A 17,362-nucleotide genomic window follows, 5' to 3' on the forward strand; every position below is an offset into this window, starting at 1 on the left:
AAAACAGAGAAAAGGATTTTCTTATCGCGTGAAAGTGGAGCGTTATTATTACATCATGCATGGCGTACAGAGCAGACAGTACTGAAACAAGATTACTAGACATGGGCTACATTTGGCAAAGTCGCAATTTGTGGCTTAAATAGCGATACAGAGAGATAGAGATAAAGACAGCGATATTACAATTCACTTATTGACTTGCTATGATGCTATCTATCTTTCTATCTTTGTGAATGTATAAAGCCAGCAGGGCAAAGTGAAATCCTCTTTGTATTAAAGCTACTGTAAAGCATCAGCATTTTGATAGCACAAATGTTTATTGATCAGAATAAGCTTAAAAGAAAAATCTGGTGTAAAATGGATTTTTGATATGTTTGGTATGATAACGAGTTGGAATGTTCTCTTTGGAGCAAAAAAGCACATATAGACGCATTCTTCAGTTGGCTGTTTTTAGCCGATTCTATCAAAACGCTATAAACTTCGAACGACAGGAGCATGTGTTATGGTAAAAACTAAATCGCTATTTTAAACCACTTAAAACGCTAGAAGTAGCCCGACATTTCTTTGGTAGAAGGGTCTTAACATATAAAAAGGGCATTGATAACTTTGTAAGTGTACAGATTGTTTATTAAAAAGGACATCTTATACAAACATTACAATCAGTAGTTCACCCGTTTTTAAGAATCGATAAGTAGATTGGCAAACACAGAGCTTGAGTGTTGTTGATGGATGGCACAATCTCTGTGCTCGTCCATCTACTCATCGAGTCAACCAAGATGGCGTCGACGGGTGAACTACTGATGGTAATTGGTGTATAAAATGTCCTTTTTAATAAACAATCTGTACACTTACAAAGTCTTATCAATGCCTCGTTTTATATGTTAAGACCCTTATTATACTACCAAAGGAATGCCAGGCTACTACTTGCGTTTTAAGTGGTTTAAAATAACGATTTAGTTTTTACCATAACACATGCCCCTATCGTTCCAAGTTAATAGCGTTTTGATAGAATCGGCTAAAAACAGCATTTTGATAGAATCAGATGTTTTGCGCTTTTTTGCTCCAAAACAAACATTCCAATTCGTTATCATACCAAACATATCCCAAATCCATTTTACACCAGATTTGTCCTTTAATCTGGGCAGTGGTTTCAGCACTGATTGAAAGCTCTCTTAATAACATCTTGTTCCTTCAATATCCAGCATGTTTCTGCCCCAATGTACATCAATGCACTGTTCCTAAATCGAATACGAGTGATGAACGCATACAAAATATATACGTACACATATTTCTGTATATACCGTAGATATATATATTAAAAGATTTATTAACTTATTTCTCGGTTCACACGTCCTGGTAGTTTCTGGTTTCCCGGATGGGGGTGAGGGCGTGTGACTCAGAGCTGAGCTTCTAGTCACACCCCGGATCTTTGGCTAAGTGCTACATTACCTCTGATGGCTTCACCGATGAGGATGAGGTGGTCCATGGCAACACCCCCGCAACACCGCCAGCATCCCAGCACCACCGTCCAAACACCACCACCAACAAACAACTGTCTCTGTCCCCTCTGGCACACGGTTGAGACTCCAAACACACTCGTGGGTACGCCATCGGTTTCACGTCGACGCTGATGCTGATGCTGGACGGGTTGCCATGGAGACGGGCGGTGACACGGCCTAGACGGCCTCTACGTAGTTGGCCGGGTACAGCCCCTCGCGACCCCCCTCCAGGACCCCCCGACACCAGCCCTGGTCGTCCTCGTCCTCGATCTTCAGGAACTCCTCGCCTGGAACGGAGGAGCCGTACCGACAAGGGTCAAAGGTCAGAGGTCAAAGGTCAAGGTTTATCGGATGATGGAGTGTCTTGTCGGGCAGCTTCGGTGATTCAGCACTCGGAACAGCGAGGATAAGCACGAGGCGAACCGCAAATTAACACAAACTCTGCATGCAGTCTCTACGCTACAAATAGAAAAGACAGCGAGAAATAGTGTGGCAAATTGAGTATAGGGCATATAGATGATGCACCCTCCAAATGAGGGTGCATTGGAAATCTAGTAAGGCTGCATGCATATTTTTGTGTCGTTGGATGAATCCACTGTTTTGTACCATCGGGACTCTGGATTTAATCGGTATAAACCCAGCTAGTACAGTGCCTCAGAACCAGACTCCCAGAGTCTGTATTATGTGTATTTGTGTGTATCTTTGTGTGTTGGTACCTGATTTAAAGGTGAGCTCATCAGTCTCCTGGCCATCGTAGTCGTACAGCGCTCGAACCTTCACCCCCCCGATCATCGTACTGCGGGCCAGAGAGGTACACACAGATTACCCACACACCAGATGGATCAACACAACGCACCACGGCTCATCACAACACCACACAGTCCATATGGTTCAACACAACATCACACACACACACACACCATATCACCATCATTTAACAAAACAAAACACAACACACAAACACAGACACACACCATATCACTTAACAAAACACAACAACACACAAACACAGACACACACCATATGGTCCAACACAACACATCAAAACACACAGACACCATATGGTTCAACACAACATCACACACACAGCATATCACCATCATTTAAAAAAACAAAACACAACAACACACAAACACAGACACACACCATATCATCTGACAAAACAAAACAACACACAAACACAGACACACACCATATGGTGTAACACAACACATCACAACACACAGACACCATATGGTTCAACACCTCACACTGACCTCTTCTCGATGGCTGCTTTCTGCTCCACCACCTTCTTCACTTTCTCCTTCTTAGTTTTCTTCTCCTGTTTCCACTCCTGCCAGACGTCAGTGAAGCAGAAGGGTTGAGAGTGAGTCAGTCAGACAGTCAGTCAGTCAGTCAGTCAGTCAGAGTGAGAGACAGACAGTCAGTCAGTCAGTCAGTCAGTCAGAGTGAGAGACAGACAGTCAGTCAGTCAGTCAGTCAGTCAGAGTGAGAGACAGACAGACAGACAGACAGACAGACAGACAGACAGACAGACAGACAGACAGACAGACAGACAGACAGACAGACAGACAGACAGACAGACAGACAGACAGACAGACAGACAGACAGACAGACAGAGAGAGAGACAGAGAGAGAGAGAGAGAGATAGAGACAGAGAGAGACAGAGAGAGACAGAGAGATACAGACAGAGGGAAGGGAGACAGACAGACAGACAGACAGACAGACAGACAGATACAGGCAGACAGGTGTACCTGGAACTGGGGCCAGTCGGTGGGCATCCCCGGTCCGTACGTGTTCTTCCACCACCTCAGGTCCTCCTGGTCGTCGATGGCCATGAGGGTGTTGTGGAGCTCGCTGTACACAGCCTTCACACTGCGCACACACACACACACACACACACACACACACACACACACACACACACACACACACACACACACACACACACACACACACACACAAACACACACAAACGGGCGTGAACACACACAGGCACATTCACACACACATGGATGCACAGAGAAACACACACATGGGCGCGCGCACCCACATACACACACACACGGGCAGGCGCGCACACATACACAAACGGGCGTGAACACACGCAGGCACATTCACACACAGATTGATGGAGGACCGTCATAAAGAGGACACAGGAGGCTAATGGAGGACAGTGTAGACATACAGCTCATAAACAGAGAGCGTTCCCTCAGAGCAGACCGGGGACAGGCCGACGGGGGACGTGAGCCCCTCAGAGTGGACCGGGGACAGGCCGACGGGGGACGTGAGGACATCGGTGAGAGCCAGACTACAGCACGTCTATCACAGCTTTCACTCAACTCCTCTGCCTTAACTTGATTGGAAAAGGACAAATGTACCGTACGTAATTTCTGTTGCTATTTAAGGAGAAATCTGTTATTTTTCCATTATGGTACCATTATGGTACCATTATGGATTTTTTTATCTGTAATCTGCTGATTATTCATCCCTTTTTATATTTTTTGACACACGCACATCCAAAGACACACAATCATACACACACACAAACTTGCGTCCACATGCACACACTCACACAAAACCGCACACAAACACACACAGACGCGCAGGAACATACAAACAAACACAAAAACATACTCTCAGACACACACACACACACGCGCGCGCGCGCGTGCTGACCTCTGGTTGGTGGTGACGTCGAGGTGCTTGTGGATGGAGAGGAAGGCCTCCTTCAGGAAGCTGATCCTCTTCCTCTCCTCCTCCTGTGATTGGTCGAAGATGCACTCCATCTCCTCCATGTAGCGCGGCGCGTAGCGACTCACCTCCTCCAGGACCTTCTCGTAGCGCGCACGCACCTACACACACACACACACACACACACACACACACACACACACACACACACACATGCATAACAGACACACACGCACAAAAATCACAGCATCAGTGGGTTTGGTGATATGGTCCCAAATGTAAAATATGATACACACACAAGCACAAATAAAACACACATAACAAACACAAACACAGACATGCACACACACACACACACACACACACACACACACACACACACACACCGTACACACACACACACACACCGTACACACACAAACACTTGAATACACACACATACACACACACACAAATAAAATCCACACAAAAAAAGCACAAACCCAGACAGACAGTCATGTACCCACAGACACACACACACACACACACACACACATGCTTTCAACACACACACCCCTAAAGCCCGTCTCTCCACGGTGTCCCCCCCCCCCCGCCCCCTACCTTGTCGGCCACCTGCTGGGCTGCCTCCCTCTCCTCCTGGATCTTCTTCTGCTTCTCGATGGCCACGTCGGGGTTCCCGGCGGCGTGCGCCTCCCGCTCCCGCACCAGATGCTCCCGCCGGCTCACCTTGTGGTACGCGCTGCGGGCCTTGTCCAGCTGCAGGGAGACAGACAGGGGCGGGTTAAGGTGGTCATGGGCCCTAGGCTACTATTAGGGGGGCCCCCTTCCTGAGCAAGCAGAAAAAATAACGTATTTTAGTAAATGGACTGCATTTATAAAGCGCTTTCCTAACCAGTGGCCACTCAAAGCGCTTGAACACTTTCACACTCCGACGGCGGAGTCAGCCACGCAAGGCGAAAGCCAGCTCGTCGGCAGCAGGCAGGGTGAGGCGTCTTGCTCAGGGACACCTCGACACTCAGCTAGAAGGACCCGGGGATCGAACCAAAACCTCCCGAGCCACATGCCGCCCGAGATCCCGAGAGAAAGCTTTTGCTTCCTCTCTTGAGCCGTGGAACTAGAAGGCATTGTAAGCGTCTCAGTCTGAACGCCGCAGAACTCCCACGTTCGACCGTGGTATTGATAACAACCTTGGTCGGGTCCAACGCGAACCGCCTCAAGGCGAACGGAGAATTAGCAAAGGCGTACGGTCATGGATAATGCATCGTCATTCTGGGGAGACGCGAGGCCAACTTCTTAACAAATAAATGTTTGAACGCATTCAGGGGCTTCGACTGGCGTCTGGCAACACTGAGCGGTCTGGCAGTCGAGAGCCACGGCGGTCTGGCCCCGACGCGATCCTTATCTGGCATGAAGGAGTTTGGTTTCGCTTGGACAACTTGTCCTCTTTCCAGGGGTCGCCCCGGCATGCTAATGAGGGTGAACCCTCCTTCCTGATCCGAGGGGGGAGCCGAGGTCCGCCCAGGCGTTAAGGACAGATGTCTGAGGACACGCTGGGTGAGTTCCCCTCAGCGGGAGAGGCCGATGCACTGGCCGTGTTGTAGCGGGACTGCTGAGTCCAGACTGGTGTGGCCTGGGGTAGCTTAGCCGGTTCGCTCAGGTAGACACTGCAGGGATACTGTGTGCCCAACAGTACCTGAACCCAAGTGCCCCCACGTTACACACCAGCAACGCATACACAGTAAGTTCCAATAGGACCAACTATTAAGGGGGTGATATTATACCACCAGGTGTGAGTGACATTAGCCGTTACAAGCCGTTTGAAAATCTGCCCTTCCGCTGTGCCTTGGTGACAAGTGGGTGTGTCCACTTGTCTACCTAAATGTTGCTTATCTATCCACCATACATCTATGTGGACATGCCCACCTGTGACGTCGCTAAAACACTGGAAAAGGCAGATTTACAAACAGCAAGTAATGGGATATACCAGGGCCATAATCTAAATATAGAAGATTGATGTTGTGAGTCCATGACTAGCATATGAATATGAACTAATTAGTCATCTGGAAACATAAAGAAATATATCCATAGCCCAATCTGCGGCTGGTATTGTAACTCAAATAGAATTTCTACATATTGGCATTTGCAAAAATCCATGTGGGTAAAAAAAGGCCTTTCTGCTTCGTAGCCACGGACTCAGTGGTAATGTATTTGTGGCCATGCACAGTGGGGGGTCCCCCTGGCTCTGCGTTTAGCCCACAGCAGCACACCTTTCACTGGGAGGGCACCAGCACAGAGGGGTCATGGTTCACGGTGACAGACGCTTCCTTAACCAAGCCCCCGGTCAACCAGAGCATCAGACACCGTTCGATCGGGCGTCCTCTCCATCCGTCTTGTCTGACAGGGCGGACGCGGCCCGTCTGCTGACCAGACCTCACGCTCCGCCAAGGGAATATCGTATTCCCCTTGACCCTAAATGTTTGCTTCAAAGTAGGGTGCGAGTAGGGTGATGCAAAGAAAAACACCAACCCGAGAAAGATCTCCTCTTGGGTCGATAATGTAAAACTCCTGCTTACCGGAGGGGGGGGGGGGGGTCATTTTTTAATTAATAAAATAAGTAAATCTATGCCGATAAAATAAATAAAATTGTCTTTGGATAAAAACCCTGATGTACATAAATTAAGCAATATAGATGTTACGTATAAATATATGTCAATATACATACTGTGTATACATTTGTCAACATTGTTCCAAGGACTACTTTGATTAGTTCAATATTTATGACAGTATTGCACATTTATTTATATCAGGGGACATATGTTTCCTGGTTTCCCAATACATCTGGCATGAGGAAATAAAAGTCCCCTGAAATAAATTAATATTGATTCACGATATAAAAGTCCCCTGAAATGAATAAATGTGGTAATATGAAGCCGAAAATCCCCTGAAATAAATTAATGCAGCCCTTTGAAAAACATCCTTTAAAAGCAAAATATAATTATTTATATTTAAACTTTATTAACTAATTTATGTATTTATTTGAAACGTATGTATTTATCGCGTCGTTAAACTATTTTCGGGATTTATTTCATAGCCATATTTCCTAATTTAACTCTTTGAAATCCTCCTAATTGACCTAAATGGGTTCCCGTGCCGGGGCCGTATGCGGTTGACGTTACAAACTCCTCACTCGTCCCTGACCACGTACTCACTGCCTCCAGGACTTCTGCGATTAAGCCATTACTCAGAGAACAAGCCTGTCTCAGGAGGCACTCAGTCAGCAACTATACACCAGTTTCCACTTCTTGAAAGGGTCGTGGTCTAATCAAATCATTAGTCATTCAACCAATAATACAGTATTGGAACTCGTTGCGTGCAGCATGAGTCATTTCCACTGAAACTGCTCTGACGAGGGTGTAGTATATTAGCTCGCTATCGATAGCGACAAGCTACCGCTAGATCTCACTGCTTCTCCGTGTTCGTCAAAGTGAGGTGTGAAATTCTTCCTGACTGGCCTGGACATTACGTTACCGTGGGAGACCCTGAAACCCTAACCTCAGATAAATCCTATCTTTAGGATTTAATGCAATTTCTGAATATTTAGGGTCGTGAAGTCAAAGCACATTGGGCCACAGAAAACACCCGCACACACATCTACACATTCGCGCACGCACACACACACACACACAACACACACGCATGCGCACACGCCTGCACGCACACACCACCAGTGCTGATGTGCAAGGCATGAAAGAGCCGGATGCACCAGCTCACTGGACTTCACTTCAAGTCAATATAACTTTATTGTCCCACGGGGAAATTTGTTTTGGACTCCCGCTGCTCATGCTGCAGTTAAAACACAACAAACACAGCCCCCCCCCCCCACACACACACACACACTCACCGACAACAACATAACAAAATAGTGCAACAACCAAAACAACAACGCAACAGTATAATAGTCAAGAAAACTTCAAACATGAGAGATCCAGGGCACACAACTGGATTATCTTTCAGCACATTGGGGGGTTTTAATCGATGCAAAATGCTAAATAGACTGCATTTATACAACGCTTTCCTAAACAGTGGCAACTCAAAGCACTCTACAATACTGCCCCACATTCACCCGTTCATGCACACATTCACACACCGACGGCGGAGTCAACCACAAAGCTCGTCAGGAGCAGTTAGGGTGGGGTGTCTTGATCAGGGACACCTCGACACGCAACTAGTCAGACTTGTATTTCCTGATTGCCCAATAAATCTGGCACGAGGACATAAAAGTCCCCTGAAATAAATTAATATTGAATTATGGAATAAAAGTCCCCTGAAATAAAAGATTTGGAAAATCTGCCGAAATAAATAAATGCATCTTTTTGACAAACATCTAACCCAAATAAAATATAATTTATTTTATGAAATAATAAAATAATCTATTAATTTTCTTTATTAACTCATGGTTGGAGTCGGCATGGAAACGATCCCTACCTTCTTAGGCCGCTTGGCCTAGGGCCTTACCTTCTTAAGCCACTTGGCCCAGGGCCCTACCTTCTTAAGCCACTTGGCCTAGGGCCCTACCTTCTTAAGCCACTTGGCCTGGGGCCTTACCTTCTTAAGCCACTTGGCCTAGGGCCTTACCTTCTTAAGCTGCTTGGCCCAGGGCCTTACCTTCTTAAGCCACTTGGCCTAGGGCCTTACCTTCTTAAGCCACTTGGCCTGGGGCCTTACCTTCTTAAGCTGCTTGGCCCAGGGCCCTACCTTCTTAAGCCACTTGGCCCAGGGCCTTACCTTCTTAAGCCGCTTTGCCTGGGGCCTTACCTTCTTAAGCCGCTTGGCCCAGGGCTTCTGAGCGCGTGCGAAGCCGGTGCCGAAGTCCTGGGACTCCTTGAAGCCTCCGAAGAACTTCTTGTGGAAGCTCTCCTTCTGCCAGCTGCGCACGCGGTCGCCGTCCTCCGCCACCAGCGAGCGGCACATGGAGGAGTGGTAGGAGGCCAGGCGGTCCGCAGAGGAGAGGAAGCACTTCCACGCCTTCAGCAGGGAGCCGTAGAGCGGGCCTGAACACACACACACACACACACACACACACACACACACACACACACACACACTCACAATAAACAACACGGGCGCACACACACACACAATGCACTCACAGAATAAGCACAAACGCACACACACACAGAATAAACACACACACACAATGCATACACACAATAAGCACAGGTGCACACACACACAGAACAAACACGCACACACACACACAATAAACAACATGGGCGGACACACACAATGCACACACACACACACACACAATTAACACGGGCGCACACACACACACACAATAAACACGGGCGCACACACACAAGGCACACGTGGGAACACACACACAGAGACATGCACGCACACACACAGACACACAAGGCACACGGGGGAACACGCACACAGAGACATGAACGCACACACATGCGCAAGTGCACCGGTCTGACCAGAGCCAAGGACTCAAGCCATGGAACGGATTCTCCAAACATGGAAGGGATCTGCAGGACTACAGGTTTGTTTATCGCTTAACCGTTGACAAATTAAGCTGTGAACATAAAGTAGGAGGCCAACGGTTTATGTTTTACTATCTAAGTGGCCTGAGGGGAACAGATATGTAAATACCCGTAATTCACCCCCCAAGGAGTCCTGTCAGCAGTCTAGGGCCTAGCTAACATGAATGGATGAACTCAGATTTATGTTCGCAGCAGCATCGGCCAGATATTCGGTTGGCGATATAGTTACAGAGGCACGACATTAGTTAAGGAATGTGGTTAGAGATTTTTATTTTGAGGCATAATGTTTAAAACAGTGTTGGGTCATGGATTTTACTGATGATACTTTTTCTACTGCCGATATTCACTCCGTTAAAAAGATGTGATGTTAAAATGTTCCTCAGGATGAAACGACCCCTGAGTCCATCCATCCAGGGAACCTTTCTCTATAAATCGTTTTGACTCTACCTCCCCCCCCCCCCCCCCCCCCCCCCTTCATATTTTCCTCTGACTCATCTTCAACATCAAACACTGGGGTTGTGCGACGAATAAACATCAGGGTGCCGCATCATTCGCTTGCCAATTCCTCCAATGCCTCCCTCCCTACCTCACTCGCTTCCTAAACAGAGGACTTAAAAAGAAAGACTGGTCACTTAATAAGAATCCGGGAATTCACATTAACATTGAGGGCCTTTATCAGACGCTTTCAACCAGAGCGACTGACAATAAGAACATTTGTCAGAAGAAAGAAACAACAATATATCGCTGTCGGTACAATCAGGATGTTCATAGACCCAAGTGCCAAGCACTAACAATCTCTTCGTTAACCCGTTCCCCGTGCACAACAGAGATAGCTAGGATAAGATGCTACACAATGCTAAGTGAAAGTACCATTTTGAAGTGCAAGTGAGGAATGAGTGAATGAGTGAGGGAATGAGTGAAAAAGTGAGAGATTTGGAACTCGGCCCTCCTCTCTCCTCCTCTCGATTCGGGAACACAACAGCACAGGAATGCCCTGGCTCACGGTCGCATTCGGCCCCTTTTTGGGAGATGTTGGCGGGGCCGCAGTACTCACTGGTCTCCACCAGGGGCTTCCACTTGTTGCTCCACTCGGCGAGCTGCTGGGCGTACTGCCGCTCCACACGAGCCCTCTCCTGGAAGCACGCCACGATGTCATTACACGCCTGGAAGGAGTCCTCCGTCCGCTTGACCGTACGCTGGTAGTTCCCAGGCTGGAAGGACACACACACAGAAAGAGAGACACACACACACACACACACACACACACACACACACACACACACATACAGAAATAGACCCACACACACATTTACATTTAGGGCAGTTAGCAGACACACACAAACAGACACAGACAGGGACATACATACAGACAGAAAGAGGCACACACACACACACACACACACACACGGAAAGAGACACACATGTACAGACAGAGACACACACACAGGCACATACATACAGACACAAACAGGCAGACACACTCAGACACGCACGCACACACACACACACACACACACACACACACACACACACACACACACACACACACACACACACACACACACACACACACACACAAACACACACACAAGGACACACAAAAATAACAAGTGTGAGAAGTGCTGTCCAGTGTGAATAAGCCTGGGGTCGCTTGGGTCGTTGGGTCGTGTTTCCCCAAATGTTTTTAAATCACCTAACGCTCCTTCTCTCTCCGTTTAGTGGCTCTAAGAAGGACGTATGAATCTGTGACCGACCTCGTTTTCAACTCCAAGCCCCGTGAAGTGGAGCTGCCAACTCATCCGAACGAATCTGCATATTGAATCCTGAATGGCTACATTTAATCAGGGCCCCAACACAATTTGCGTCAGCGATTTAGACTCAAGTCGAGCGAACGCGCTTCGCCTCCTCAGCGGCAAACAAATGTGGACGTTCAAAATCACTGCTTTAGTAAAGGGGCCCTTTCATCGTGGATAAAGAGGTTTTGTTTTGTATGAACAACTCTTTAAAGAAGGAGAAATCCCCTGTGGCTAGCTGGTCGTGTCACGCAGGGCGTTGGGTTCCTCTGTGGCTCAGTTCCTCACAGACCGGGCCGGGCCCGGCGTGGTCAGGGCCCGTACCCGCTGGGGCGGCCCAGTGGAGGGGCTCGGGGGCCTTGGAGACGGAGACGGGCACGGCCCAGCTGCTGAGTGCAATGACACATGCTTTGTTTGTGGATGTGGAGTTTGGAAGATCTCGCTCCATTTTTCCTGGCAGGCGCCACATAATACAACAAAACCCAAACTCACTCACTCTGTGTCTCTCTCTCTCTCTCTCTCTCTCTGAAGGACACGTTTACAAGCTGCAGAAAGCGTTTGAGCAGAGCGCGGCGATGGCTAGACGTAGCTCTCTTAAAAGCAGCTCTATCCCATAACTCATTTTATACGTCAACGTTTACAAAAGTATTTTCGTCGTTTGTTACAACTAACCGCTAATTAAGTGTGTCAAAAGGTGTTTTCCTTAAACACTGTCGGTAAAACAGATTTATAGGTTATAAAACATATGGACTGCAAAGTGCACTTCCTTACGCAGCTCTCACATATACCTAAACGCACGTAAAACCTTAATCTTTCCCTCTCTCTCCTTCCTGCGCTCCGTCTTTCTGTTGTAGTTCGTCCTGGCACTTCTCAATCGTCCCCCGATTAAACAAAACCAGCTGAGGAATTCACAGAGGGGCCAACTTCACGGCTGCAGATCCTCCTCGAGCCAATCACAGGGCCCAACACACATCTGCTCCGGCACAATCTGCCTAGGCAGCCTATCGCAGCATCAAAGAGACCCGGCAGTAGGTCTTGTTAAAAGTAAAAAGAAAGAAAGAAAGACCTTTTCATAATTGGCAAGTTTCCTCATGGATGTGACCCTGGTCTTTTTTGTTAAACTTGTGACCACAACATGTACATTTAGGGCATTTAGAAGACACTTTTATCCAAAGCGACTTACTTTCTCTCTGACGGCAGTGTCAACCATGCAAAGCGACAGCCAGCTCGTCAGGAGTAGTCAGGAAGAGGCGAGTTGCTCAGGGACACCTTTGCTCAGCTAGGAGGTGCCGGGGATCAAACTAGCAACCTTCCGGCTACAAAAGTGCTCTAAAAGTCTCCATATCTCCCTCCTAATCTCAGGACTACAGAATCACAGCCGTTACACAACTGCACAGCGCTCTGCTTTTACGACGGTGGCCTCGCCAGGTCCTGAAAGAGGAGCACACCTATGCATCATAATCAAGTCTCAGCCTGGGATATTGATATCCAGTAGACCCAGCACTCTGCCAAACGACAGGACCGGGAGCGATAAAACCGAGAGCAGGCAGACCAAGGCGCGCTGAAGTGGTAGTTTAGTACAAAAACATAGGAGGGAGATAAATGTTTGCATTGAGGTGAACACATGTGGCCGTGATAAACACAGACGTTGTCACCACCGTTTGGAGGGACTATGAACCAGAATGGACTGTTCTTACGCGGTTATAGAGACAGAGCTGCCATCGTCCTTGTCTCGTGTGGAACTCGATCCCATTGAGATTTTGATCTCAGATTTTGACCTCATGTCCATTCAAACCCCATTGGAAATGGTTAAGAGTTACAGCCGTTATGGGGAGAAATGTCAGAGTTGCAAAGTACACGAAACTGAGGTATTCGAGTGCTTGCCTTCTGCTCAGATGCTAACAGTCTGTACTTTTATTGTGCTGCAGCCCATAAAAAGGCATATGTACGAAATGGAAACGGAAGGAGATGGAAAATAACAACGATTTTCGTGGCTATGTTTGTAGCCACAAACTTCAGGGGATTTATTTGTACGTTTTCGGGAGGGTTAGGGTTTGAAGTATTTATCGTAAGCAAGCAGAGCATTACCTTCCATTTTCCGAATATGTGTAGTAGACCCAAATATTCACAGATTATTTTACTTGGCAATGGTGTTCGATGGGAGTCTATCCTGAGGTAAACATCTCAATGTTTCAAGTCCCATATGGAGCCACCATCAACATGGTTTTTACTTCAGTAATTGATTTATTTTGTCATCCAGACTAATGCTCATTATTTTGATTGATCAAAAACTTGTATTTATGGAGAGGTATATTGAAAACACGTTTGAAATATAGACTGCTCGCCTAGCCACGGCTAAACACTGTTATCTTCTCTGGCATTGACCACTAAGGAAAGAAGAAAGGTGTGTCCTTAAAACAACAACAATGGTAGTAAATTCATCAAGAGGAAATATGACTTAACCAAAGCCAATTGTTGAGTTGAATCTGAGTTTAATCTTTAGTATCTACATTTCTTTGAGAACGATGCATGCAGAAGAGGGACATGCTTATTATTAAATTAAGCCGAGCTGTTATCCACTTTGTATAAGATTAACATGAGCCACATTTGACATGCTAACTTATTTTTATTCATTTAAAAACATCACTTCAGCACATGTCAATGTTAACCACTTTAGCATGTGGATGTACATTACTTCAGCACATGTGGATAGACTTAAACCAGAATCGTCCTGATAGAATGTTCCAGCTTCTGTAATGATTTCTCCTGATCTCCCCAGAAGCCTTACTTAACTTAACCTAACTGTAATCCCGGCGGCCTGCTACTTTGTGAAATTTGAGTCATGCTAAGGTTAGATAGTGTGGCTTCATGCTTTGCATGTTTCCCATAAGAGCTGAACATCACAAGATAGGAGCGTGTGGCCTTGTACTCAGAGAGATGATGAGGCTGAACACTAAAGATGTTTTGTCTGTTTTGGCCCGGACAATGTCAGCTCGTCTTAGTGAGACGACTAAGGCCTGGGCCCTCGATTGTACATCTGATCATCTGTGAGACAGAGAGACATGTGTATGTAAACACATACACCCTCCCTCGACAAACGCACGCACGCACGCACGCACGCAAACACACGCACACACACACTCACTCAACTTACCACCCAGAAACTTTTGCTGTGTGCGTCTTCCAGGCCATTCTCCGACGTAATCGCTGACATCTTCCGTCCTGGGTGATGAACGTAATCGTGGTCAGAAAACATTTCATTAAAGTCATCCTCCATCACGAACACATGAGACAATGGTAGCGACAGCGTTAAACAGAACGACTGTTTCACATTTTGATTGGAATTAAACGGGTGTCCACCTGCCACTGAATTAGCATTCACCACCAGGCGATCAGAGATGTATATCATCAAAGGATTGCATTTCACAACCATAGGAGCTTCTAATATGGTACGGCAATGCGGTACATGGAGCAGTCTTTGGGCTCGCTCCAAGCTGTGAATACATCAGCAGGGACGAAGGAACTCTCCCACCAGCGTTCCTCGCTTGGGAACTTGAGCTATCTAAATATAAACAGGGGGGTAAAGGTTGTATCATCCCATCGCACTGCCCTCATCTCCCCTCACTAGTGGGGCTTATTCCCACTTCCCATATCTCTCTCTCTCTCTCTCTCTCTCTCTCTCTCTCTCTCTCTCTCTCTCTCTCTCTCTCTCTCTCTCTCTCTCTCTCTCTCTCTCTCTCTCTCTCTCTCTCTCTCTCTCTCTCTCTCTCAAACCAAAACACTTGAGGAAAGACCAAACAATGGAAGTATGTCTGTATGTCACAGTGCACAGGTTCTGCTAAACTCACAACATACATGCAGTCACATGTTCCGGCTTTAGAGGATGGAGGCCCAGACTGCACACGCACACGCACACACACACACACACACACACACACACCCTCTCTGTAGAGGCATGAAGTAAAAGATCACTAGATTTCATCACAAGACCCATGGTGGTCTGGGGAAGAAACACAGAGACACACATACACAGACACACACGAAAAATACACACAACCACACACATACACAACCCTTTTATACGGTTCCGTCAGGCGCAAAATTAGATTGGAGAACTCTGTTTATAGGAAATCACATGGTCGGCTAGGAGCGCTACACAGGTCCTCTCCCTGCTGCCTCTCCCTGCATCTGCGGGGGGGGGGGGGGGTTATACTAACAGCCACGCTATAATATCATGCTCCTTCTGTTCCCTTCTCTATCTCCCTTTCTCAATCAAATCCCCCCCTTACCCTCTCTTCTTCTCTCTTCTCCCCCTGATGATAGTGGTTGTCCTCTCTCTCTCTCTCTCTCTCTCTCTCTCTCTCTCTCTCTCTCTCTCTCTCTCTCTCTCTCTCTCTCTCTCTCTCTCTCTCTCTCTCTCTCTCTCTCTCTCTCTCTCTCTCTCTCTCTCTCTCTCTCTCTCTCTCTCTCTCTCTCTCTCTCTCTCTCTCTCTCTCTCTCTCCCTCCCTCTCTCTCTCTCTCTCTCTCTCTCTCTCTCTCTCTCTCTCTCTCTCTCTCTCTCTCTCTCTCTCTCTCTCTCTCTCTCTCAGCAGGGGTCAGAGAGCCCTAATGAATCACTTCCCTCCTAACCTCTTGACTGTGACTTCCTGTCCATCTAGTTACTGACTGCCCCCGGGGGGTTAGGGGGGGGGGGGGGTCTTTAACAAAGAGCACTGTGGGAAAGACCACTCTTATGTTATCCCCAAACATATATGGAAACCATTTGCTATCTCTACAATGACCAGTGCTGCTTCCTTACAGGTCCTGTGCTCCGCTGAACCTGGAAAGGGCTAACAAAAGTAATATATACATTTCACTGAGTCATTATCAACTCAACCACTCTGTGAAGGGGCGATTATCGGTCGTTGTCTGATTAATAACATCACTAATAGGATCTTCAATGACATGGAGTGTTCCTCTTTCGGAGCCATGTATTCTCTACCATGGGAATATATAGCTGTCCAGATCCAAAATCCAAATCAATTAACCGATATATAAAGGTCTTCATAAAGAGTGGCTGTTAGCATAATAAAATAAAGGGCAGCTTCAGCGAGATTCAAATGAATCATGAAAGGCGATCTGAAACTTTGACAACTCATCCACCCTTTGCCTGAGATGGCCTGTTGCACAGCCACACACACACACACACTGCCACACACACATAAGTGCACACAGCCGTGCAAACACACATGCACATACACACAGCTACACACGCACAGACACACACAGAAACAGGCACATACATGCACACGCACAGACCGACCTGCAAACACACATGCTCATACACAGCCACACACAAACACAATCACACACAGACACGCACATTCATGAACACAGCCACACACGCAAACCCTCACACATGCACACGCACACACAACCATACAACGTCCCTCACCCCCCTTCTCCCCTATCTGCTTCCACTGTCTTGCATAGCTCAACGTGCGCCAACACAGACAAGATACAAAGCCATCAGCCAAAGAGCAGAAAGTGATCCTCGAGCTTCAGTACTCAGACGGGGGACCTAAGGATAACCAGCAGACGGTCTTCTCTTACCTTCCACTCCTCTGGGTTCAGTTCTCCGGAGCGCCTTAGTCCACAGTTTTCCGCCCTCCTTCCTGCTCAGTTTTCCTATTCCCAGAGCCTCTCCCCTAGCCACCTCTCCCCTCCTATCCTCACTCCTTTCAGTAGGGCTTTCTAGTTTTCCACTAGCCCCAACGCTCCCCTGCTCTTCCCCTTTCTCTGGCCCTCTGTGTGTGTGAGATGAGCTGGTTTTTCTCCCTCCCTCCCTCC

General features: G+C 47.3%; 1 protein-coding gene across 1 annotated transcript; it reads right to left on the minus strand.

The window, feature by feature from the left end:
* Positions 1–962: 962 nt before the first annotated feature.
* si:ch211-51c14.1 (protein kinase C and casein kinase substrate in neurons protein 2) lies at positions 963–17,331 on the minus strand. The gene is made up of 10 exons (XM_030345593.1): positions 17,126–17,331; positions 14,687–14,754; positions 10,794–10,950; positions 9,006–9,241; positions 4,791–4,946; positions 4,176–4,351; positions 3,251–3,371; positions 2,753–2,829; positions 2,213–2,292; positions 963–1,783 (listed from the first exon to the last, which is right to left on the minus strand). Exons 2-10 carry the CDS (start codon positions 14,744–14,746, stop codon positions 1,674–1,676), a joined length of 1,173 nt encoding a protein of 390 aa, XP_030201453.1. The 5' UTR covers positions 14,747–14,754; positions 17,126–17,331; the 3' UTR covers positions 963–1,673.
* Between the last annotated feature and the right edge of the window lie 31 nt (positions 17,332–17,362).

Source organism: Gadus morhua, chromosome 2, assembly GCF_902167405.1.
Source record: "Gadus morhua chromosome 2, gadMor3.0, whole genome shotgun sequence".
In the NCBI taxonomy this organism is placed as follows: domain Eukaryota; kingdom Metazoa; phylum Chordata; class Actinopteri; order Gadiformes; family Gadidae; genus Gadus; species Gadus morhua.

What these genes read in the sequence shown, in the direction of transcription:
- si:ch211-51c14.1 (XM_030345593.1), bottom strand. Translation starts at nt 14,746, where the DNA reads ATGTCAGCGATTACGTCGGAGAATGGCCTGGAAGACGCACACAGCAAA. An exon ending in GGGCCAAGCGGCTTAAGAAG is followed by an intron (nt 4,947 to 9,005) that starts GTAAGGCCCCAG and finishes GTCTCCCTGCAG; the next exon opens with CTGGACAAGGCCCGCAGCGC. An exon ending in CCCAGCAGGTGGCCGACAAG is followed by an intron (nt 4,352 to 4,790) that starts GTAGGGGGCGGG and finishes GTGTGTGTGTAG; the next exon opens with GTGCGTGCGCGCTACGAGAA.